General features: G+C 42.5%; 2 protein-coding genes across 3 annotated transcripts; one reads left to right on the plus strand and one right to left on the minus strand.

Moving 5' to 3' along the window:
* Positions 1-125: 125 nt before the first annotated feature.
* LOC101474050 (uncharacterized) lies at positions 126-9,463 on the minus strand. 2 transcript variants are annotated; one of them, XM_014409414.3, is made up of 14 exons: positions 8,873-9,459; positions 8,371-8,526; positions 8,064-8,182; positions 7,723-7,894; positions 7,493-7,611; positions 5,680-7,339; positions 5,305-5,415; positions 4,883-5,058; positions 4,655-4,746; positions 3,291-3,424; positions 3,001-3,181; positions 2,131-2,260; positions 1,935-1,995; positions 126-177 (listed from the first exon to the last, which is right to left on the minus strand). In XM_014409414.3, exons 1-14 carry the CDS (start codon positions 9,378-9,380, stop codon positions 158-160), a joined length of 3,639 nt encoding a protein of 1,212 aa, XP_014264900.2. In that variant the 5' UTR covers positions 9,381-9,459; the 3' UTR covers positions 126-157. The 2 variants fall into 2 exon arrangements, 1 of the variants encoding a protein (XP_014264900.2); XR_013098290.1 differs by lacking the exons at positions 126-177; positions 1,935-1,995; positions 2,131-2,260 and having other exon boundaries at positions 3,042-3,181; positions 3,291-3,441; positions 8,873-9,463.
* Positions 9,464-19,625: 10,162 nt separating this feature from the next.
* LOC101474520 (epithelial membrane protein 1) lies at positions 19,626-24,234 on the plus strand. Its single transcript, XM_004563021.5, has 5 exons — positions 19,626-19,781; positions 21,275-21,362; positions 21,908-22,016; positions 22,717-22,857; positions 22,970-24,234. Exons 2-5 carry the CDS (start codon positions 21,285-21,287, stop codon positions 23,134-23,136), a joined length of 495 nt encoding a protein of 164 aa, XP_004563078.1. The 5' UTR covers positions 19,626-19,781; positions 21,275-21,284; the 3' UTR covers positions 23,137-24,234.
* Positions 24,235-24,251: the final 17 nt, after the last annotated feature.

The following is a 24,251-nucleotide window of genomic DNA, read 5'->3' on the forward strand; positions in this document are numbered from 1 at the left end:
CAAAGGCTAAATGCCTCCAGTTGTCTGTCACTTGTTTTCTTGCCCTGTACTACTTATTTGTACTATTTAGTTATAGAAGCAAAACCTCCAGAGACACTCGTTTCCATTAAGCGACAAAAATCAAGTTGCACTTGTGTAATACTCTTTATTTCGTTGCTTACACACCAGTGTTTGGACCTGTGGAGGAAAAAAAAAATGTTAATGTAGTCATTTCACGTAATAAATGAGAAACACTGAGCACTTTATTAGGAACACTGGGTAGCTGTGTGAAACCTGACCAGGTGGTTTCTGTGAATGGAAACTCCAGTAATATGAGCTCCAAGGATAATTTATGTAGCTACATTACTGATCACACCATGCTTTACAACTTTAAGTTTATCGCAGAATGACAGCGGAGCAGGAAATCATGCCACCCTCCACTTTTTGTATTTAACCTCTTTTATATTTACAAAAAAAAAAAACAAAAAAAACCCCACACTGGTAAGGCTTCTGGCTTTGGTGTAATGTCTCAGAATTGTACTTTTGGCTCGTTTAACCACCAAATAACCAGCGCAACGACCCATCTGGGTATTGTTACTGCATGTGGTTTGCAACAACAATGGCAGCAAGGTCACAAACCCCTCACGGATCAAACAGAAAACTTTGCAATGTGTTAGAACAGGAAGTACATAATGTGCAAGTCTGCATCATTGTGATTTCAGCAGACTAGAATCTGAAAGCATTTCCCATCCTCTTAGTTTTTTTGGATATTAACTAAGGGTTTGAGAAAAATATTACATTTAAAATGGGGCGATCGTGGCTCAAGAGTTTGGAGTTCGCCTTGTAATCGGAAGTTGCCTACTGGTGGTGGTCAGAGGGCCCGGTGGCGCCAGTGTCCGGCAGCCTCGCCTCTGTCAGTGCGCCCCAGGGTGGCTGTGGCTACAATGTAGCTTGCCATCACCAGTGCGTGAATGGGTGTGTGAATGGGTGGATGACTGGATGTGTAAAGTGCTTTGGGGTCCTTAGGGACTAGTAAAGCGCTATATAAATACAGGCCATTTACCATTAAAAATGACAGATTTCTGCCATTTCCCCCCCACTTTGTTATGTTTTCACAGAGTGAAAAATGATTTGATACACAAACTTAGGCAACATCAGTAATCGGCTGTAAACCCTCTGGCGTCAACGACTGCTGAAGCTCAAGGAAACTGACAAAAAAAAAAAAAAAAAAAAACCCCAAAAAAACTTAAGAATTTTTACATTTGGCTTCAGATGCTTTCAGGTCCTGTTTGTTTTTGAAACTTTCTGCCTCAGGTAGTGAAAAGTGTTGAGACCAACTTCCCCGTTTAGGCACATTCTTTTATTTACCGGGTTCACGTGTTTAGTTATCGCCCATCAGTACCCAGCGGTGCCTTGGCCTTTGTAGTTTAAGAAGTGCCGTTCAGGTTGAGCATTAGACTGAATCTCAATGGAACGTCGAGTTCCTTTAGCGCTACATATACACAGTCATGCTACAACACGGCCTCCACCACACTGAACAAGTGATTCTTTAGAGCTTGTTCTTTGCTTCAAGTTCATCATTCTTTCCAAAGAAGGCGTTTATTTAGATGCGATGAGCTAAGTCTCACCTGGCCCCTCTGTTTTTGACTATTACCACATTACACAATGTAAATGTCAACTTGTGTCATCATGTTCTGAGGTTTTCCTGCACATTTGTTAGCAAATTTTCAACCACTGAATCCTTATCGCTTCATCGTCTACTTGGGTGACGTATAGAATGAAAAGTTAGAAAACCTTGTTTATCTAGAAGTCTGCAGATATCAGATTTTATTAACGAGTGTTTAAATTAAAACAATTTTCAGTCAGGAATCAAAACTTTTCAAAATTGGAACAAGTATTTTTATACTTTTAAATGAACAAGCTGCCCAGTGTTTCATTTCTCTTTATGGTCTTACCTTCGAGGCATCTTAGGGTGCAGTCATCAGAGCACAATTCTGTCAGGCACAAGAAGTGGATCTGAGTGAGGAGGGAAAGAAAAACCAAAAACAATAGCATTACTACCCGAGTTCACTTATCTGCACTGGGCCTGAACATGAATGCAACTTATACACAAACAGCTGTTTACTTGTGTGCATCTTAGGTGTGAAATACCTCTGGGTCTTCTCGGAGGGAGCCCCCTTTAGTCATGTGTGGTGGAAGAGAGAGGAAGCTGTAAATTGCGATCTTCCGGACCTGCAAGTCCGAGGTCGGAAGCATCTGCAAAACCCCCAGGCTGCTGCAGCTGAACGACATAATAGTGACATGCCTTTACAACCAAAGACTGACCAACAACTGGCATTAAAGAAGCCCCCTTCTTTAATGTTGGAGATTTGTGGCTGCAAGGTTGCCTTCACACAGAGTCAGCAGTAATTTTGGCAAGACAACGCAAATCTTCATTAAAAAGATCATGGCGGCTTTAAAATCAAAGCAGTACAAACATCCACACACTGTGTTACCAAGTAATGCCCACCTGACTGAGTTTGAATTGTGGAAAGTGGAATTTGTGACACGAGGCTTTAGTAAAAATCCATCAATCATTTCCTCCAAGATGGTTAAGATTTTTGTTTTGTTTTTTTCTTTGCATATTTTGCGAGTTTCACGCAGCTTTCAGGAACAGGTTTTAACCTCATACTCATCTACTTGCAGAGGCATGACTGGCATCTATTAGTGCACTAATTGATTAGCAAGCTTTGCAAAGTCAATGGCATTTCTTAAATTGCTGGCACAGCTATCAAATTTACAATTAAAATGGCCGTTTATACTGTTAAACACGTGTCCTTTAACATGAACAACCACAGAGAAACTGTTTTGCAATTAACTAGAAAATTAGTACTTACTAATACAACTACAGTTTCATGCAGTGTGTCCATATCCCCGAGCACACTAAACCACTGATCATGTTAAATGGTTACTGGGGCAGCCAGCAATATGAACAACAAGACCATCTGTGAGGACGTCATTTTCCTCCTTGTATAAACATACCCATCATAAACAAGAATCCCACTGGGATATGGAGCGTCAGTGTAAGCCAGGCAGGAGTGAACCAGCAGCACAAGTGTGGACTCTGAGGGGTCCTTCAGGCTAACCTCCACATAAACTGTTCTGCCCTGCAAGAGGCTGAGAGGGAGGTGAGCTTCAGGGTGGTAGCTGGTGAAAGACTCATCTGCAGGGAAAAAGAAAAACGCTTTAATAAAGTGTTTAAGAATACTCTGCCTACTGGCTCCACGCTATGATCTGGTGCTTGAACAGAACACATGTTAAAGAAAAATTACCTTCGGCAATTCTCAGTTGCACAGTGACAGCGGCTGGTGTTGGCTGTGAGAGAGGAAGAGGAGGCTGTTCATCCATCACATGAAACTTCACTTCACCTGGAGAATCTGCTGAGGAACTACATCCCACCATAAACCTGTGGAGGGAAGGAGACTGACACATACGAATTTTTTTGAAACAATACACATTTGAAAAGCAGCTGTTGATCAAAGCACTGCTTAAAGAACAAAAACAAAATGAAAGAGAACATAATGGAAACAAGAACAAGCTGAGGATGAAGCCTTGATGGCGCACTTGTGAGATTAGAAAGCCTTTTACAAGATCCTGGTATCTTATTTACCTAAAGGCAGCTGGTTTGGTGTCAAACTGTGCGCCACACAAGAAGCAAGTGACTATGTAAATACAGAAGCCGTGGAAAAACATTTACCACCACAGAGAAAATACAGAATGGCCACTGTGCAGTGGGCCAGGTACATAATTCAGTTGTGAAGATCTAATATTTATGAGATTTTGATGAGTGTCATAACAGCTGGGGGAGGCATCTTTTCTGAGCAGCTGAGACTAAGTCATTTTCATCTTTCACTTCCTATTGAACCCATCGACAGCTGAGAGTTTTAAATAGGGATGAGAAATGATATAAAACGAGGTACTTCTCTTTCATGTTGCAATTTGTCATTAAAGGAAATATAGTTAAAAATATCAATGTGTTGGAATCAGCACCCTCCATCTGTCAGCTGAAAGTGAACAGTTTAAAGATTGGACGATTGTCATGGCATCAAAAATGGTGGACATGGATTAAAGCTGAAAACACTTTGCCTCCATGTTGGACACCTGTGGACAAATAGCAAGTACTTTTTTTTTTTTTTTTTAATTTCCCCACAAAACACTGGTTGAGAAAGATTGAGCACATTTGCTCAAACTGTTGACAAACCACAGAACAATGACTTTGCTTTTCCTCACTTCCTGTTATAAATCACCAAAAAGTAAAAAATATTTCCCAAACAAAAAAGGTAAACTTTCGTACAAGTAGGAAAAACTTGATTCATTTCGATAATTGTAGCTCATGAAAGTCAAAGTCCAGATAGAATCCAGTATAGCATTATCAAGGTATTTCAAGTTACTATTCAAACAGTTTAAATATTGTATCCTTGTCCAAGCACACAAGCAGGGTCATGTTGAGGTCAAATCAGAAGTCTGACAACCTTCAGACAAACGGGAGTATAAACCACAGAAGGATTTTGCAGAAACGGCGAATATTTAAGAGAAAACAATCTTTCCTGCTACAGCTGAATGCTTAAAGCTAAGTACTACAAGGCTGCTGGCAATTGTTACAAAAGCAAGTTTCCTGTAAACAGCAGTGACATACCTTAAAGGAGAACTTTCATGTGCAGAATTGCCGTTTTGGTAAGGATGTAAACCTCGAACTTCCAAAAGATGAACCACCGTCTCGCCAAGCATCTATCAAATAGATATATATATATATTTTAAAAAGTTTTAATTTATTCTGCAACAGTGGTGTGTGTTTGTCCATTTTTCCTTCTTTTTGGGGGGTGGGGGGGTCTACATGATGTGATAACATAGGAATGTGCCTTACATGTTTGTTTACTCCGCAGCCATCCAGAGGTACAATGTAGATGTCAAGATCAGGGGTCAACCTCTGCAGCGTGCAGGAAGCATTAATGTCCTCAGGGGAATGAGCCGGAGGAGCAACTGTGGGCTGTACTACAGAGTCAGGCACCGCAAAGACGCAGTACTGTCCCACTGTACAGCCTGCCGACACACATACAGAGTGGGAAATAATTATTGGATCCCCTGCTAACTACAAGAAACATTGTGCCGCTGTGCTTGCAAACAAGGATCTCACCACCAAGCACCAAGTCATGTTTTGCTTGGGGATCAAATACTTATTTAAGGCTTCAAGCCTGAGAGTCATTGCATTAGTCATTTGCTTTCCCCCTTTACAGTCGTCATCCTTTTAGACAAGTGTTTACAAGCTTTGTATTGTGTGAGACTTACCCTTCACAGTGTTTGAACAGCAGCCTAAAGAGTTACTGCAATCAGTATCTGACACAGATCCAAGGCCGCAGGGTGAGGCGGAGGGCGTGTACGTGTGGGCCTCGAGGTAATCTGAGAGGAAAGCAAACAAAACAAGGAGAACTTCTTATGGATGACTCAGCAGCATGAGATGGAAAATATGCAATACAGGTGTGTAATTACAGCCACAACATTAGGCCGAGGGTTTCCTGCCCCCTTGTGGTGGTGATCTGAAGTCAAAACACTGGTTTTCTGTTTAAGCACAACATTTCAGTGCAGTCAAACTAAAACTGTAAGACCAAACATTTAAACTGCAAGGCATTCAAGATTGATAAACCCTTAAATGTGATCATTTACCTCTCACTTTGTCTAGATTCTCTTTCGCATCTTCATCAGGTTTCTCAGATTGCTCATTATGGTGCTGCTGAGTAATATAATGTGAATATAAACTATGGAAAGGATTGTGCAGTGGCGGAGGGATGTTAAAATATCCTGCCATCATGCCATAGTCAAAGTCTGAGGGAAGCTGAGATTTAGCAGATTTGTTTTCAGAGTTTATGCTGCCTGTAGGATGGAGCTCGTTGCCTTCGGGCACTTTAGATGGGTAGTATAGATAATAGAAAGGACTATGCATCCAGTTATGAAAACCATACACTGATTGTGCAGGTGGAGTCAGATGTTGAGCCGGAGCAGAAGGTGCTTGAAGAAGATGGGGTGAAGCTGGAGAAACTTGGTTTCCAGGTCTGTAATACATCTGAGAGTAATGATAATAAGGGTGGTAGTAGTACTGGTAAGGATTTAGTTGATTGATGAATGATTGAGTGTGAGGAGGGCGTTGTTGAGGCTCAAGTCTATGATGGGGACCTTGTGAGACTGGAGGCAGCACTGCAGGAGACACCGATGCAGAGCGACTTGCATCTTTGTGCTCCAAATGTACTTTAGCAGACAAATTAGGATGTTTGATCTGCTCTGTGCTATATTTTTCAAAGTTCTTGTGTGCTTTTATGTAGGCATTCATGTTGTGCTCATTTACTGGAAGAATTTGTGAAGGAGGAAGTGGTGAGGAATTCGACAAGTTTGTTTCTCCAGGCATGTCGGGATGTGATGGAACCAGTCTTTCAGCCTCAACCCTTGAAATATGTGGAAAGTAATAGTAGTAAAGATATGGGTTTAGAAGGTGAGGAGCATGAGTTTCAAGGGTTTTGTCAACCAATTTAGCATTTTCCGGTTGGGCGTAGGGATAAAAGGTAGTCTCTGACACAGGTGGAGGGAACTGGTCCGAGGTGACTTTCCTGATGCTCTTAGACTGTTCAACATTGGGGGCCAAAGCTGAAAATTCATGTTTACGCAAGTGAGCTGAAGAGATTTCGTGAGAAACATCCAGACCTGAATCAGGGTTTTGAGGTTTGCCAGAAAGGGGGATTTTGGGGTGATGGTAGTAGTGGTAGTATGGATTGAAATCGTGTCTCAGAGGCTGGAAATGCGGCACTTCGAGCTGAGCTGGAAAGCCTGTAGGTGTGACACTGTGCTTCTCAGAGAACGCCAAAAAAGGAGTTTCTTGATTTTTTCTTCTTTCTGGGTTCTCCCGACGTAAATCTTCCATTTCTTCAACGAGTGACGGAGGACTGTCATACGGCTCCCAGAAAGGCATCTGGTAGACGTAGTAGGGTTGATAATCTGGCTGGAAATCAACAGGAGGGTGAAGCTGAGAGCTAGAAGTCGGCTCAGGAGTCAAAGATGCTGGAGTAGGAGAATCATATGAAGCATGTACTTTAGGACTGGCATAATTATGGTGATATGTAGGGTGAGGATAGTACGGTGGAGCCAGGTAGAAAGGAGGGGCCCATGGAAAAGGCTCCTGAGCCCCTAACATAGGTTCTTCTGCCCCCCTGGTTAGATGAGCTGGGCTGTTGACCAGAGGCTGAGTGTTAACGGAGAGCTCTTCAGGAGAAGACATAGGGCAGGCAAGTGTGAAGATTTCCTTGCCTATCTGGAGAGGAAGTATATATTCTCCATCCTGGAGGAGGAAAAAACAAAAACATTAAAAGACCACAGGAAATGACAATATGCACATGTAGTAATCATCAGATACGATGATTATGCTGGAGAACCAGATGGGCTAAAGAGTCTTGTCTAGTCTGTCTTGTGTATAGTATGCTCTGAAGTTCACCTTTTCTGTGATGCCACATGTAATAAACGGAGCAGCAATTACAGTATCTGCATCTTGCTTAGCCAAAGTGTAGCCACACTGCTCAGCCAACAGAGCTAGAGGGGTCCAATCTCCTCTCACTGCAGACAGAAGAGAAATAAAAGTTCATATTTGATTCAACATATGAGGGCAAAAGGCTAAACTATTATCTAAATTAAGTTTGATGCCAATAGAAAGAAAGGGGAGCCTACCATTTACTCTCTGCTTCTCCAAAGGAGTCGATTCATGTACTTTGACAGTCATCCCATGTGAAGAGCAGCAGAGGGAGGATAGCCCCACAGTGTGAGGGCTGATCTGAGAGACTGGACAGGACATCTTGACCGGGGTTCCCCTCCATAGCAGGGGCAGCACATAACTGCCATCCTGAATAAAAGCAGAGAGCATTTATACCACCCTTGGCTAAAAACATCTAGATCGTGTAACTTAATTTACTGTGGTGGCGTCTGAAGGCAAAGTTACAAAAACTGTTTCAAATTTTTTTTTAAGAAACGTAAAAAATTAAAATCTAAGTGTAGCACACAGACACACGCACCTTTTGAATGACATGACAAGCGTAATATGGAACCATCAAACGGAGGTCTCTCCATGTGGTCTGAAGAGTATAACCACACTGTGGTGGTAGCTGGGACAGAGGCACCGATGATTCAGTCGCTGGGACACAAATAGACGACACAAAATCTTAATTTTACTAATATTAAGAAACTGTTTGGGTTTCCCAAGAGAAACCTTAAAAAAAAGAAGAAAAAAAAAGAAGAAAAAAAAAAGAAACACTGCAATATAGTGCAAGTATAAAATCCAGGCTACTGGAGCGCATAGACATGCAGAAGGTGTAGCATCACCTCGGTCCAGCAAGAGCTGTGCAGCTCGTCTCCTCCTGACAGTGAGGGTCATGCCGTCCTCCTCACACTCCACCACAGGGAGCAGCCTCTGCCAGCTCTCCACTGTGCTGCTGACCCGGTGACCCCTGAGCCTTGTCTGGCTTCCCAGAGACCGGACTGGTAAACAAAAACAAACCACCTCTGAGAATATGGTGTTAGTGTGAGGATTATACAGAATGTAAAGTGTGTGTGCGTGAGTGAAAGAGGGGGAAATTGGGAGTTTCATGTAGCAAACTAATGGATAAGAAAACTGGACACAAAATGCCTCTTATAGTGAAAAGATTCGTTTTAGTGGTAGAATAGTTTCTAATCATCATGAGGGATTAAAATGTACCAACTACTTTATAAAAATGACTAAAATTATCAAACTGGTTTCGTTAGGGATTGTATTAAAGTAGCAAAGTAAAACGCAAGCACAGTGAGGAGGAGCCTGGGGTCAGGTGAGTTCAGGACAGTGGCTTACCTGAAGCAGAGGACTCTGATTGGTAGTCGAGAGTTGGGACGTTTGGCTCCAGCTGGCCAGCGATGACAAACTTGCCGTAAACTACGTGCTTAATTTTCCCCTCTCTGCAGTCTCCATATGAATAAACCGGCTCGTCCTCGGCTTGCCTGGGGTTGTGACGGTCACTGACACCTGTAGGACCCGAAGAAGACGCCATTTTGGGTCTTAGTCTCTTCTCGGGCTTTTCTTCGGGGCTGCTGCTGGGTTTCTCTTTCCTGCTGTGGAGGTCGTCAGAGTTTAGGAGGTCTTCTGCGCGCCTTGAGCCGAGGTCCAACCGCTCTCCGACGTCAGGGCCGGAGGAATGACTGCTGCTGCTTTCCGTAGTTAAATGACCTTTGCTGTCATCAGGAGGAGAATTCGATTGGAAGGAGGACGCAGTAGGCTCACACCGGCTTACTAGAGGCAAAGCGATTGTTGTGATGGTGTAAATAAGCACAACACCGAAGTATCCTTTATGTTTGAAATGCATTGCCAATACGCGTTTTTGTCTTTGCACCAAAACACTGGGACGGAATGAAGGGCGGCAGTGTTTTTGTAGACTTCCTGTCAACGCACCTGGTCACTTAATTAGCCTTAATTGGCAAAGAGGCACGCGCTCTTACCCGTTACTGTCCCAAGTGTTTATGTTGGCGCTGTTAGCATCCAGCTGCTAATCTAATACCTTTTCCGTCTAGTTATATAGCGTGTGGGATATTATCAATTTAGCATACTACTAGTTAGTCTTATTTATATACTTTCCTTAACACACACAAGATATTTCGTGTTTGTCTTGAGGGTTGTTTTTTTTACTGATTTGGTCACACACTGTGCATAGACATGATTGTGAGTGATGTCTCGGAATAATCTGGGTCTTATTGCCAAAATTAAAATAGCATTGTGTCGCTTCAGCGATCCTGGTTTTGACTGTCACGAATCTTAAATGTGTATTTACGTCTCTGTCCACTAGAGGGCAGCACTGCATTGCACAAAGTCACCGAAGATTTGAAAAACATTATTTTATGAACCCTACTGAAATCATGTAGACTTAATAATCTGTAAGTCTGGCTAACTGTGTATGTTTCATCTTCTAATACAGTTGAGTAGCTGATTTTTTTTCTGGACATGCATTTGCTCAGCTACACATGTGGCTCTGTCTTTCTGATAGATGCCATTTCATCCCTGAAATTCAGATCATTTGACCCCTGCCCTCTTTTTTTGTAAGTCATTTATTTTTATCTGCTGACAGAAAAATTAGTCAGAGGCTAAAAGTAACTCACACTGGAAGAATATTTCCCCACATAACTCCTGCTTTTACTTGCAATGACTCCACTTCCTTTCATTCATTTGCATTTTGCATTTTTTTTTTCCAAACTGCGTTCATTTTTAATAACTTGCTGATAAACTCCCTTTGGAGAGACCTGCTCTTGGAAAAGACTGTTTAATGGCTTTGTCAGCAGAGAAAAACTGAACCGATCAACTGAGAAAGACGGTCAGCGATAGTTTGCCACCAACTCCATTCGACAGGCAGTGAGTGTGGAGCTGATATCAGTCATGCCATCAGATTGTGGTTCAGATCAACTGACGCCAGAGAGGGGCTGCGTCCTTACAGCATTATCATCAGTGCTGTGTTTCCGCAGCTACCATGAAGTTTAGAAGAGACTGCAGAGATAATGTTAACAGCTACGCTTCTTAAAGAGGACCCAGAGCTCTGTGTGTGTGTGTGTGTGTGTGTGTGTGTGTGTGTGTGTGTGTGTGTGTGTGTGTGTGTGTGTGTGTGTGTGTGTGTGTGGCGGCGGCGGCGGTGGGGGGGTGTTGATCAGTTGATGGGCGCGGCAGTGGGATGACTCATATTTGGAGTTGCCTAGCTACAGGCACGAGTTGTTTTCTTTAGAGTCAGAGCATGAGTACAGTGTGCATGTCTGGCTTTCATTGAGATCGCAGGGCTTTGTGTGGGAGGCATAAACGCAGGGGTGACACCGAGCAGGAAGCGGGAGGAGCAGACATCGTCCCAAAGAGAAGAAGAAACCACGCGGGGACAAACTGGAGTTAAATGTAGTAATAAGAGCAAAGGGAAAGAAGGGGGAGGGCTACGAAAGCGCGCCCTGGGTGAGGAAGTGAATCAAGAATGAAAACCCCTAGCCAGTAACCATGGAGACAGTTTGGCTCAGCTAAATATGAGGCATTATCTTTTTTCCCCTTCTTTTTTATTAAATGTAAACGGTAGCTAGGGCACCACAGTCGACACACAAAACGTTCACCGCACACAAAGTTGTTCTGCAGCCTTCAAAAGTGAAGTGGCTCACATCCACTGTAGAAAACCTCGGCTGTGTCGAGTTCATAATAGACTCCCGAAGCTGCTCCTGTCTCACTTTTCTATTCAAACCACTGGCAGGCAGCCAGCGGGGCACAAGCAAATGCTCAGAGATAAATTCTCTTAGCTGTGCGTTTAGCCGATTCTTTGATGTCTTAATTTGATTTTGATGGCCCTTCACACAGTGTTTACCTCTGTTCTCAGCTTCTCTTCTCCTGCTTCAATAGGTATTGCAGTGTTTGCTCAAATATACAGTGTATGTTGTAAATAAAACAGTAAATGAATAAATAAATCTCTTGTTACTAAGCAGGCGAATAAAAAACAGAACAATATGTTGTAAAGCACCTACAAGTATATGTTTAAAAGGAAATTGTACAAATAAGCATTAGACGTCAGTTTAAAGTATTTAAAATTGTTCATATCAGCCACTAACAGTGCGTACAGCTGTATGTTCAAAACCACACTATTAAAAGTGAGATGAAATCGTTGAAATTAGATTTTTTTTTTTGTAATGTGGAAATTTTGAAATAGATTCAACTGTTTGAATCAGAAACTAAAAACATGTGTGCTTCATAACGTAGTATTTAAAATGTAGTTAAAAATATGCATGAATGAATATGCAATTTAAATAATTTGCATCATCGGGCACCAACAATCTGAAATTATGTTTTCAGAATAAAGATTAGGTTGAACTCAGGATTGTTTTTAAAGAAATGAGGTTATTTTTCAGGTGTATCTTTTCAGCTGCTCGTTAATAGAAATAGCTAATCAGCTGATCTCATGGCAGCAGGTCACTGCATGTAGACATGGAGAAGTTCAAACTAAGCATCAGAATGAAGAATGAAGGTGATTTAAGTGAATGTGGCATGGTTGCTGGTGCCAAATGGGCTGGTCTGAGTGAATCAGGAGCTGTTGATCTACTGGGAAAATGTCCAGAAAGCAGCAGTCCTCCGGGTAGAAATGTCAGTGTTGGGTCAGACGACTGGGCACACTCCTTTGACCTGTGGCATTCAGATAGTAGGGTCTGAATTTGGCGTGAACAACATGAAAGCATGGATCCATTCTGTCTTGTACCAGCGGTTTAGGCTGGTTGCGGTATGTAACGATGTGAAGGATATTTTCATGCCACATTTCTGGCCCCTTTGGACCAACTGTGCATCATTTAAACACCACAGGCTGCCTGATTATTGCCGCCCACCATGTCCATCTCTTTATAACCACACCGTGCTTATCTTCTCCTGGCTGCTTCCAAACAGGACAACACACCACACCGTAACAGTGGGTTCACTGTAGTCAAATGGCCCCCACAGTCACCAGGTGTGGTTTAACAGGAGATTCACATCATGGATGTCCAGCAGCTGTGTGACGCTGTCATGTCAACATGGATCAAAATCTCTGAGGAACGTTTCCAGCACTTCATCGAATCTATGCCACGAAGAATTAAAGCAGGTATGAAGGCAAAAATGGGGTCCAACCTGGTACTAGTAAGGTAGCAAGCTAAGGTTTGGTATGATTTGTATATAAAAAAGAAATAGTTCGTATTAAAAATCCTGAAACCTTTTGAGCTGTTTATGTCAGTAGATGCTAACACTGTGTACAGCTGTGTGTCGGGTATGAAGACTAACACCTTATTATAGTGTAACTTTGCTTAAATGGTAACATGTATTTTAAAATTGAAAAACTGGGGCCAGTTTTGTAAAACAATGGTTATTTTTGTCCATATTTATCAGGTCTTAGAGAAAAAGAACACCTGATTAAAAATTAGTGTCGTAAATAATATGAATTAACCCACTTTTTTACATCACAGGTGTTACCCTGCTGCTCATTTTGGTTCCTAAATGAACGGTATCTTAAATGTCTTTGTCTAAAGAAAGACTTTTTAAAAAAAAGTTTTACTGGAAACTGAAACTGATGACCATCTCGCCCCAGAGCAGCAGAGAAAAGGAGGGTGGGAATGGAAACTCTGTGTGTTGGTGTGTTTCTCTGTCTGTGAGTAACTCCCTTAGAAGTTGATTAATTTGGAGTACAGTTTGTTCATATTTGCTTTTCTCAAGATGCTCTGCTCACATATCCCTGTGCTTATAAACGCTTTTATGTACATGTGACTGAGCGAGCGGCTCACGCCTTGGCTGACATGCCTGTTCCGGGGCTTTTCATCAGAACCAGTCTGGTGACACCGGGAGCAGAGATAAGGGTGATGGTGTACTTTTGAAATTACACAATTGCCCCTTGGCAAATCAAGAGTTTCAACATCAATTTTTTTTCTGGCCCCTTCGTTCACTCTGGCTTCTTCCAAGGAGTCCCAGTCACTGTTTTTATAGGAGAGGTTTAGAAATCTCAGAGCAGGGTGTGACTAGGGTTGCCAACTCCCTGAAAAATAAATAAGGGACACCTCATGGCCAGGGCTGGGCAACCCAGTTGTCTTCACCCTTCCCAGTGTGGTAGCTCTTTTTTTGTGTGTGAAATTATTTTTTAACCATTTGACTTGAACTTGATTTAAGCAGATGCATATTCTTTGTGATATGACTATATGTGAAACAAATGATCATTTAGCCATTTATTTTTAGCTCAAAATGACAACATTAACACAGTAAAACAGGTCTCTTTCTTAAACAGAAGCCTGTCATGCTTAACTTTTGAGAATATAAGTAAATCTTTCTTTAAAAGAACTCTGTCCTGCTTAACTTAAAATTATATAAATTAATAGAAAGCAATAGAACAAAAATATTCTTGTAACAGTGCACATATAGTGCATTTAGTACAATTGGCTTCAGCTGAGGTATTATTTCAGCTTTTCTAAAGCTAATCAGCTGCTCCTGTTTGTAAACCCGCTTGTTCCCATGATTACGCATCATAACTCATCATCATTATTCATCTATGTATTACTTTTATGTATTAGTCATCTATTTGTTGTAATCATTTATCCTTGCAGTTGTTTATTACACAAAATAAATTACATTATTACACTTCTGGCCACATAGCGCTGATATTCACTGCACATGCCCATCATAACCTTAACCAGAGGGTTTAAAAAAAACAAACCAGTGTTTACATACCATATCTGCTTCTGCCATGCCTGGTGGACAAGAAATTGGTTAAGGGTTCCCCGAGCTTTCACGCCCCTCGTGTTCTTCATGTGCCCACCATTAGAAGCATGCCTATGGAAAAAGTGCGCCAGCACACAGTGCAGTGCGCTTTATAGTGCACTTTTCCAGCCAGGTGTTTTCCTTTTCCCATTCCTCCCTGTACTTTTGCAGCCTTTTTTTTTTCTTTCTCTGAGCGAACAAACATTGCTGCTCTAACGCTGGGCTCACACTGTGCGATTTTTGGCCCATTTTGAGCCGATTTTTGAGTCGTGCGACCGATTTGGTGATCGGCCCGATTTTGGCCTTCATCGTGCATCGTGTAGTATACGTGGGGTAACGAGAAGCGATTAACACCTCGAGCAGCTCCCGATCATCAATCGCTCGTGAGGGTGTCACCACAGGCGCTCACATTGCTCACGCGCAAACACATAAACGTCGGTGAAAAAGATGGAGCAGCACGGCAGTGCAGCGTGTGATCTGGACACAAGCGATGGAGGCACAACTTGTAGAACTTTGGAAAGCTCATCCGAGCCTTTTCGATGTGGCATCACAAAATTATCACGACCATAACAACCGTGAAAATAGTTGGATTTACACTGTTGCTCAATCACAGCTGCCTTATTAATGTTTTTCATTAGCAATTTAGCAAAGTTGATGGTGGCGGTGTGCGTGTCTGTGTGAGTGAAAGACAGACACAGAGAGAGAGCGACAGATTTTCTGTTATAACCTTCATTTTATGGAGGCACAGTGTGCCGTCCGAGACTTGCACCGCAGTGTCGGCGTTTGTTTCCCTGTTGGCCGGTATTTTCTTCGTAAGCGACCTTTCCTCGACCAATGAGATGAGCGATAATCTGACTTGTCATACTCGAATTGTCATAAGTGTGCTGTCAGCGCATTGGTCACAAAGCAGGAGAGGGGCTGGGAATTATGTTTTCAAACAAAGTGTTAATTCCATTAAAAGTTATAGACTACTTTTGATTCTCACTGTATTACGGGATAAAGTGCGTCCCTTATTAGCTCAATACGGGACGTGAACTTTTGTTTCTAAATACGGGACGATTCCGTATTTTAAGGGACGGTTGGCAACCCTAGGTGTGACATATTGTGAGATGGAACAGGAATGAGGCGAGTGAGACGCTAACCACAGACAGAGAGCTTTACTATTGTGTAAATACGCCAGCGACTTGGCTGTGGTCAGGCTCACTGTGTTGGCATGTAGGCACCGCTGGGATGGCTTTGTTTCACACGGTCGTGTCGAAATCCTCCCTCACTCCTCGCTCCTAACAGCCACCTTCATTAAAGGATTTTGACGTTGCCCAACCAAAACGTAGCGATCTGCTCTTTTGTACGCCTTGTTCAGGCATCCGCATCACGTGGCTGGGCTGTATCTGAGGCTCGTCTCCAAACATTTTAACATGTGTCAAAGTGATAAATGATTAGCAATACCAGTGCCGCAAACAGCTGCTAAATCAAAAATGCAGGGCTTAGCTCAAGGCTTCAAGGTGAGACAGGTAATCCATTATTGAGAAGCCCTTGTCTTGGTCGGTCTCGTGGCTCATTTGCAGTAATGTGTGTTCCTGCGATTGTTGTAGAGCAGATTGAGTTCTGCTTTTCAGCTCTTTAATGAACCCAACAGTGTGCAATAAACTGAAATTGGACCGCCATGAATGAGCATACGCTGGGGAGGAATCAGTATTAGTACAACACTGTCGATCACACAGTATGACGGCTGTTTTGAGTGATCCAGCACGACAAAGGGCTGTGTGTTGAGCAAGCCACCTGATTGGTTCTCCTTTAACAGTTATGGAGGCACATGATTTGTCGACTTGTGTTTGGATCTGAGAAATCTGCCGTGGCTACGCTCCGACCCCCCCCCCCCCCCTCCCCACCCCTCCTGCTGCATGCACAACTGCGGTGTGCAAAACACCCGCTAAGTTTTTCACTCTGAAAAAAAATGATAGCTGACTGATGCATGACTCATGGCAATTTCCTCTCCTAAAATTACACCGAGAACTTAAAAAAAAAGGGGGGGCTGGCATGATTCTTGCATAACTGATGTGGCAAAAAAACAAAGAAAGCATTCATTTTGTTTTGTTTTGGGGCTTTTTTCCTCAAACTCCCAACACTTTTCTAATATTATGGCGAGATGAACAGGCTGAAGGGAGTGGCCTGTCGCGCTGAATAGAACATTGCAAACCTGAGCTTAACTTCGCTGCAAGGTGGGGTCGACACGCCCAGAACAGGAGCAGGCCCAACCGCATTCTCCTCTCACAGCTTTGTCTTCTCCTTTCTCCTCCTGTTTTCTTCAGCCAATATCACTTTTTTTCTGATTGTATATTTTAAGCAGTTGCAGTTTTTTATCTGAAGTCACATTGCACAAATTACAGGACTTGATATGATCACATGCACCGATCTCCCAGCTTTCCCACAGAGGATGTTTGGCGTACATTGCTGGATGATGTATGCAACTGCATTCTAAAACCTGAAGTGCGCAATTTCAACTGACTCGGATGCTTTCCCATAGGGCGGGACGTGGAACGATAGGTCAGGTGACCGAGGCGCGGCATCAGAAATAGAGAGTGTTGAAAGAGTGAGTGAATGAATGAAAGACCACTCATTCATCTGAAGGCTTCTGTAGTCTTGATTCTGCTCTTGTCATACTAAAGAACAATGTGAGACAACAGTGTTTTGTATGGAAGCATGCTTGTGTGCGTGCTTTCATGTTATGAGCCACACAGTGAGCCCTGCTGTGACCTCGAGCAGCCTCTGCTCTGGTCTGCAAGTGTGCTATTATCCTGCTGGCTCATACCTGAGGCCGAGGTAGCCTAATACGATGCTAACTCACCGCCAAGCTTTTGACTCAGAAATGTTGTTAGCCATACTTTAATTCTCAGCAGAAGCAAACAAGTGATCTCAGCCTCCCAGTCCACACACAGATTATTTTTGGATGCTTCATCTACATTGTGTTTGACTTTCCTACCTACTTGCATCTGTTGTTATTTTTGTCATCAAATTAGTTTTTTTCAGGAAGTGCCACCTTCCACTTCCTTCTGCTGCAAACCTCGTTTAAAGATCAAAATGTCCAAATGGTCAGAGATATAATCAGTAGACTAAATGATCACACGCAGAATACTCTATCAATTTTGCTGCTCATCAGCTCGTCTTTATCCTCGCCATATGCCCTTACACTTGCTGCAGTTGCCTAGTGACCGAATTCAAACTTTGAACTAGTCTCCGCCTCTCGTGCTTCCGCGCGGTTGACATCATCGTGCTTTACTGTAAGTTCACCTGTCATAGGGATTTACAATGCAAGTGGCATTTCAAGTTCTAACTGTGTGGGAACAATTTACACAAATTTAAAATGAGCTAAAATTAAAATATGATGACATTTCATACTCAAAAAGTCGAAGGCACTCGTTGCTGTGATGTCAGCGACTCTTTTAAAAAGAGGAACTTGTGGCTACAATTCATATTTCTTTTTCTGAGTTAGTCACACTAGACTTGGTGGCTCACATGGAAACAGCATGACTGTTGTATAGCGTAGTCGTCCGGTGCTCCATGAAGCTTCTGCTCTTAATGTGCAGCTTCTTGCAGCAGCATCTATATTTGTAGCTTTGTCTACTGTTGTGTGTAAGCCTTTGTTATTCACACATTAGCTCTATTGCCCATTGAACTTGCACACTCATACACTACACACAGAGCAAAACAGTTACAACAGAGCTTAACAAATCCAGGTCAAATTAGTTTTTGTTTTTTTTGTAGATGTCAGAAATCACAGAGTATTATCCTCATACTCTGTGAAGCAGACAGCATCTATTTTCACACCACCAACTTGGACAACTAACTAACATGTTTCAACTTGATTGGTTAATAGAGGCATACAACCACGATGTGGAAATTCTAGTTTTTCTAATTCGGTCTTCGCCTCTTACTGTGTCCATTACTGTGAGGGAAAACAGGATGTAGAGTGTAACTGCTGTTAGATGTAGTTATGAGGCTCTGACACCAGCACGCTGCATTGTTAATGTTTGATTTGCTGTGGGTTGTGTAACACATTTTAGGCCGTAATGAAATAGTTTATGATGATATGGACTGATCGCCTTTGAAAGGAAACCTGTCATGCTCAACTTCAGCTTCAAATTCTTATTCTTTGACTCAAACTAGGGTGGCTTCAGCATGAGTCACAGGTAGAACGGTTTCCCCTCGTAAACAGAAGGTGGGTCGGGATACGGCTGTCACAACTGAGATGATGTGTACCTGAGATAAGAAATCTACTTATTATGATTATCTATGAAATCCTGTGATTTCATAGTGTTAAACTTTAATTTAACTACAGTGAAACTTGAGAACTGCTTCGCCCTATCATGATTTCAAGCATGGGGAGAACATGCAAACTCGACACATGACCAAAACTGGGGTTGAACCCAGGGCCAGCGCTAACCACTGAACTGCCATGCTGCTAGGCTCATTCGAAGGCTCACAAGGATGCTTACACATACCCCGATCCCATACGTCCACTATTCCTACAGTACACACAGCCTGCATGGCACTGAAAATGAGGACAAGCCTAATAGATTCCCTCTGTAAGGTTCTTCCTGTGAGTAATCTGTGCGATCTGCTAAAGAAGCAGATGACTTTGACTCACTGGAGTCATTGGGAGAACCTCAATCATCAGCAGGAACAGACGAGTAATAATAAGTAATAACTAATGAACTTCGAGCGGCGTGAAATACCTCACTGCCACCCTACTTTCTGCAAAGAACCTCCTCCCCCTTTTCTGCTCCATCTTTTTCACTTAAGCAACGAGCTGCACTCGTTTGGGCCTCCAGCTATTTTTCCCTCGATGGCAAGCACCAACATTCCTTTATCCTGAAACCTCTTCCTCTGTAACAAAAGCTGGAAAAGGCGAATGGCAGTGATTAGGGAGAAACAATAAATTCAGTTATGTGTGTTTGTGTGCGTCTGCGCAGCTAAGTTATGATTGTTGGTACATAACATACACACACTAGTAACAATGTGATTGTGTTTTGGGTGGTTACAGTCTGCTGCCATGGCAACATGCGTAAAATCACTTTCCAAGGCTTTAACACCCCCCCCCCCCCCTGCTTTTCCCACATAATGTCAGTGAATCATCACGTGTGTCCTCACAGAGAAAATCACCACCATCAGCTGAGTGACAAAGGCAAAACACACCAAACACAGAGAAACTAAGTGTCCGTTTGAGCGTTGGTATGTGTACACATAGAGAGAGAGGGAGGGTGGGACGATGAGTGAAGAGTCGAGGAGGAAGAGACGGGACAGAAAGAAAAAGGGGTAGAGATTATGTGATCAAGTCAGCAAGAGGCTTGTCCTGGGTGTGGACTTAAAAAGAGGGCAGGGTAAAATAGTGGGCAGATTGAGTAGAACTTGTGTTTGTACATTTGGACACAGTCTGAAATCGGTGTCTTTGAGAGCAGGAGGAATTAGACTTGAAGAGACAAACAGCCACCTAACAGTAAGTCAAAGATTCTTCTTCTTCTTTTGCTTCTTTTCTACAGGTGTTTCATCAAGCTTGAGTGATGTTTGAATAGAAGCTTGTTTTGTAGTTTTGCATTAATGTTTTGGGGGGTTTTTTTCCATTGGAAGATAAGAAAATCTAATGATAAAAAAGGCTAAAGTGTGGAGACGTGTGTGTCTGTGCATCTGTGAAGTAGAGCCGGTTTACCTTTCTTTGCTCTACCGTTAAAGCAACTTGTTCCTCACCAGGTTTTGCTCCAGTCTCAGTTCCTGCATCAGGACTTGTGGTTTTGCTACATTCTCAGATCTTGCCCCAAACAAATGTGGTCTATTTTGTGTATGGAAAATATGCTAGATTCAGATTTAGTCGGGGGGAAAGCCCACAGGAGCAGTCAACATGTCTTCTTTGATCAAAGTGCTCAGTGTGCGTGTTTTAAATGAAAGCATCAGCTTTAACTTTGTTGTTATTGTTGTTGTTTATCTGCTCACAGCTTTTTTTCATTAAAGTTTGGTCCTTCTTTCTGTATTTGCGTTCTCTGCCTTCAGGCTGAGCCGCAGAGCCAGTATTTGCCTTCGCTGTCACTAGATTGGAAGTGGGCAAAACGTGGGAAATTACTTTGCGGGGATGTGCCCCTCCCCTTTTCTTTTTGTATACGTGCGTGGTTGCGTATGAAAGTAAGGGAACTGGCGGGCGTGTGAAGCGTGTATGAGGACCCATCCCATGAACACTCCTTTACCAGCCCAGAGAACCAGCGCATTCCAGATGTGCCTCTTTCTCTGTTCACACCCAGAGCAGCCTTATTGTTAGCTACAGCCAAACATAGCTCTTGTATACATTAGATTAGCAAATTCTAAACTAACTGATATCTCATAGGCGGGGTCATCTTTTTTGACTAATCAGTCAGGGGGAACAGTTTTTAAAGCTAGGCTTAAGTTTATTTTTTAAGTCGGGAGATATCGAGCGGTCCGATTCAGACTAAAGGGATCAGGTGTGGAGCATCAAGGTGCAGAGAACAGAGTGTAGTCTCTACAGTTATTTTAGGGAGTGGCAGGTTCCTCCACTGTAATCACCATGCCCTGAGACAAGCCTAAACTCATCTGCCTGTCATGAACTTTCCTCCACAGTTGTCTCTATACCAGAGGTATCTGCTTTCCCAGGGATACACTGATTTTGTTTGAAACACAATTGCCCATCAGCACCTCTGATTCTTTTACTGGGAGCCGTAAACCAGGGTAATTAGACGTTAAGAAGCCACGCCCTGAGCGGGTGCCAGGTTTGGGCCTAGCTTTGGTGCACTGAATGCGTGCGTTCATGAGGATGTGTGTGCGCGCGCACACACTTGGGACTCGCACGAAAGGCTTCCTTTACTAAAGAAAAACCAAACAACACAATGAGTTAGCTGTAGGCCACGCTTGACTGTTCCCTCCTAGTCTGCTTGGTTTATTTTACTCGCCCTGTTACATGTTAAAGTTGTGCCTTCCTCTCTGCAGCACAGTCATCATGCTGATTCTCCTCGCCGCCATCTTTGTTCTCCACATCGCCTGCATCATCATCCTCCTGACAGCCACTATTGACAATGTAAGTGCAATTCTTGTTATCCGTGTATAGACTTCTTCCATGCTCAAGGCATAATTGCCCCAGCATTGCTGCTGGCCTCCTCCCTTAGCTTCAGGCCTTGTGCATCTCTGACATGATGGATGGGCAAAGAGTTGAGACTGATTCATCTGTTGAGGAATTCATTCCTTCTCGGCGTGCGGCCAGCTGTTCTTCTGGATGGCCACATGTTTGACATTTCTGTGCGATATATGGTGACGAGCTCTGTGTCATTACCCCATACCGCTGAGCGTCTTACCCAGATACGTCACACAAGTACGGATACCTATATGCGAGTCTCACCTGCGTTGCAGCCACTGTTGCATACCTGAGTGAGATTTGTCTCAGTTAAAGGAACGAGTGAATTCCTTCTTCATATTGTCATAATTTCCCCCTGCAAATGCACACCATAACTGCTGCTGCAGTATCTACCTGTTTAATTTCCACTCATACTGATTCACCGCTTTTACTTTAGCACACAAGAATTCTGTTAATATTTTTGCAAATATTGTCTTTGTCTTCCCCGTCAGGCCTGGTGGGTCATCTCAGCCGGAAACATGCCCACTGATATATGGGCCCGCTGGGTTTTCGTGAATAACTCATGGCATTCTATTGATCTTCCACCAACCTACCCAGAGAGTAAGAGAACATGTTTCCATGCTTGCACCTCTCAGTGTTACGTTTTCGTATGTGTAGAATCAAAGTAAGAGATTAGTAATAGTTTGATGCTATGACATGTAGCTGGTCAGTTGTGTTAAGCAGAGCTGCACAGGCACAGTTAGATGCACAAACACACTGTGACTGCATTGTGATTTTAAACAGTGATGCTCCATTTATAAGGGAAGACAACTAAGATTTAAATATATATACAGTGCATTCTGTTAAGAGTACTATCTGATACAATACTTTGGGGCCTGGAGCTCACACATTAAATATAACACCTATTTTAAGCATTGAGAGTTGAATCCAGGAACATGCTTTTTATCTGCATCATTTGGTGGGACACACAATGAGTTTACACTCACCCAAATTCTGTATTATTTGCATTGCAAATGAAGACTTTTTCCTAATCCTTTGGTATGCAGTTATTGCCTTGAGTCAAACATACAAGACTGTTTTAGCTGTTTGTGATCAGCGTCTTTTTACCATAAAGCATTTGGCGTGTTTGAACATAATGTTCCTGCCTGTCAGCATTGCAACTGTGTCTGAGATTTTCAAAGGTTCAATGTGACTGCAGTGCTGCCGTTTCCAGGGAGTGTCCTTAAGCTATTACACCCCCCACACCCTTTCACACACTCTGTATCTTCATTGCGTTTGCTCTCTCTGGCTCCGCCTGCAGGTTACCTCCAAGCAGTGCAGGCCAGCTCAGTGCTAGCTTGTATATTCTCCATCATTGGAATCTTCGTATTTGTGGCTCAACTCTTCACCCTCCCCAAAGGACAGAGGTTCCTCGTCTCTGGTGTCTTTCAGTTCCTTGCCTGTGAGTATTTCTTTTTTCTCTTATGTTTTATTCCTTTCACTGAGGGTGTTTCTCTCTGTATGACATCCGCTGATGTGCATCGTCACTCGTCTCCATGTTTCCTTCACTTCAGGCCTGTGCATCATGATCGCAGCCTCCATCTACACAGACCGCTTCCATACTGATGAACAAAGTCTGGGTAGTTACGGCCATTGCTTCATTTTGGCGTGGATCGCCTTCGCTCTCACATTCCTCTCCTCCATCATTTACTTCGTGCTACGCAAGAAGACTGCGGAGTAGCTCCAGAATTCAAACCTGGAACCCTTAACTGAATCTGCTCTTCCAGCTAAAATCTGGCTTTAATTACAGTGTGTGGTCTGTGTTTACATGTATCTGTTTTGGACATCAGATTTGAGCTGCTAGTGTATTTTCAGCTATAGATATAGTAGATCTGCTGATCCTCCTCAAATACATACTGGTGTTTAACTGAGCCTGCTTTCAGATAATCGGAGTTTCGGGCTTATTTCTGCAGGCTCAGTCGATCACAGCTGTATTTGAGTGTATTTCCAGCCCAGAGTGGGGCTGGATTTATTGAGGGCATCTAATGATAAACAATCCTTTATTTTTTTTAATTACATAAAAAAAGGCCTTAATGTTTATAAGATGCTATCATAGACTAAGACCTATTAATATCCCTCTATTATAAAAAAAAAAAACAGTTTGTAATGTACATTTATAATATGGAAATGGGTGAGTTTTATTGTTTAGATTTTTTTTTTGTTGTTAGTTTATTGATTTTTAATTTTTAATTTGCCCTTGTATTACTTCATACAGTGTGCCACTGAATAAACAGAGTGAAAACATAATGCAATCAACCCGTAGCTAATCTGTTTGAAGTCTTACATAATATATAAAAATATAATAAGACTATACAAAGATATACGGTGGAAAGCCGATATTATGATGCTGCTGAGGTTGTGCTGTAATTGTTTGTAATTGGGAAGACACCAAATCAAACCCTGGAGATACAGTTTAATACTAAATGTAAAGGCAAAATGAATTTACTTTGTTTCAGCGTGAAACACATAAAAGCCTTTTGGTTACGTTCTCATGGAGTGTTTGAAAGTTGCCATTTTACATAACTCAAAGACTCAGCTGTCTTTTCTGGTTGTAAATGTAATCACATTAGTTTCTAAAAGCATAGATTCGATCACCCAGATTAAACCTGCTTCCACACTGAAAGGCAACTGGCTTTACTCTTGGTGTATGAGATGTAGTGTGTAAATATAATTTGTTTCCCATGACGCTCTGTATGCTCTTGTTTATTTTTGCTACCTTTGTACGTCATGATGAATGACACTGACGGTGATTTTTACTATATTAAAACGTGAATTTCAATCAGTTATTGGAGGTGT

This window comes from Maylandia zebra, linkage group LG4 (assembly GCF_041146795.1).
Source record: "Maylandia zebra isolate NMK-2024a linkage group LG4, Mzebra_GT3a, whole genome shotgun sequence".
Lineage (NCBI taxonomy): Eukaryota > Metazoa > Chordata > Actinopteri > Cichliformes > Cichlidae > Maylandia > Maylandia zebra.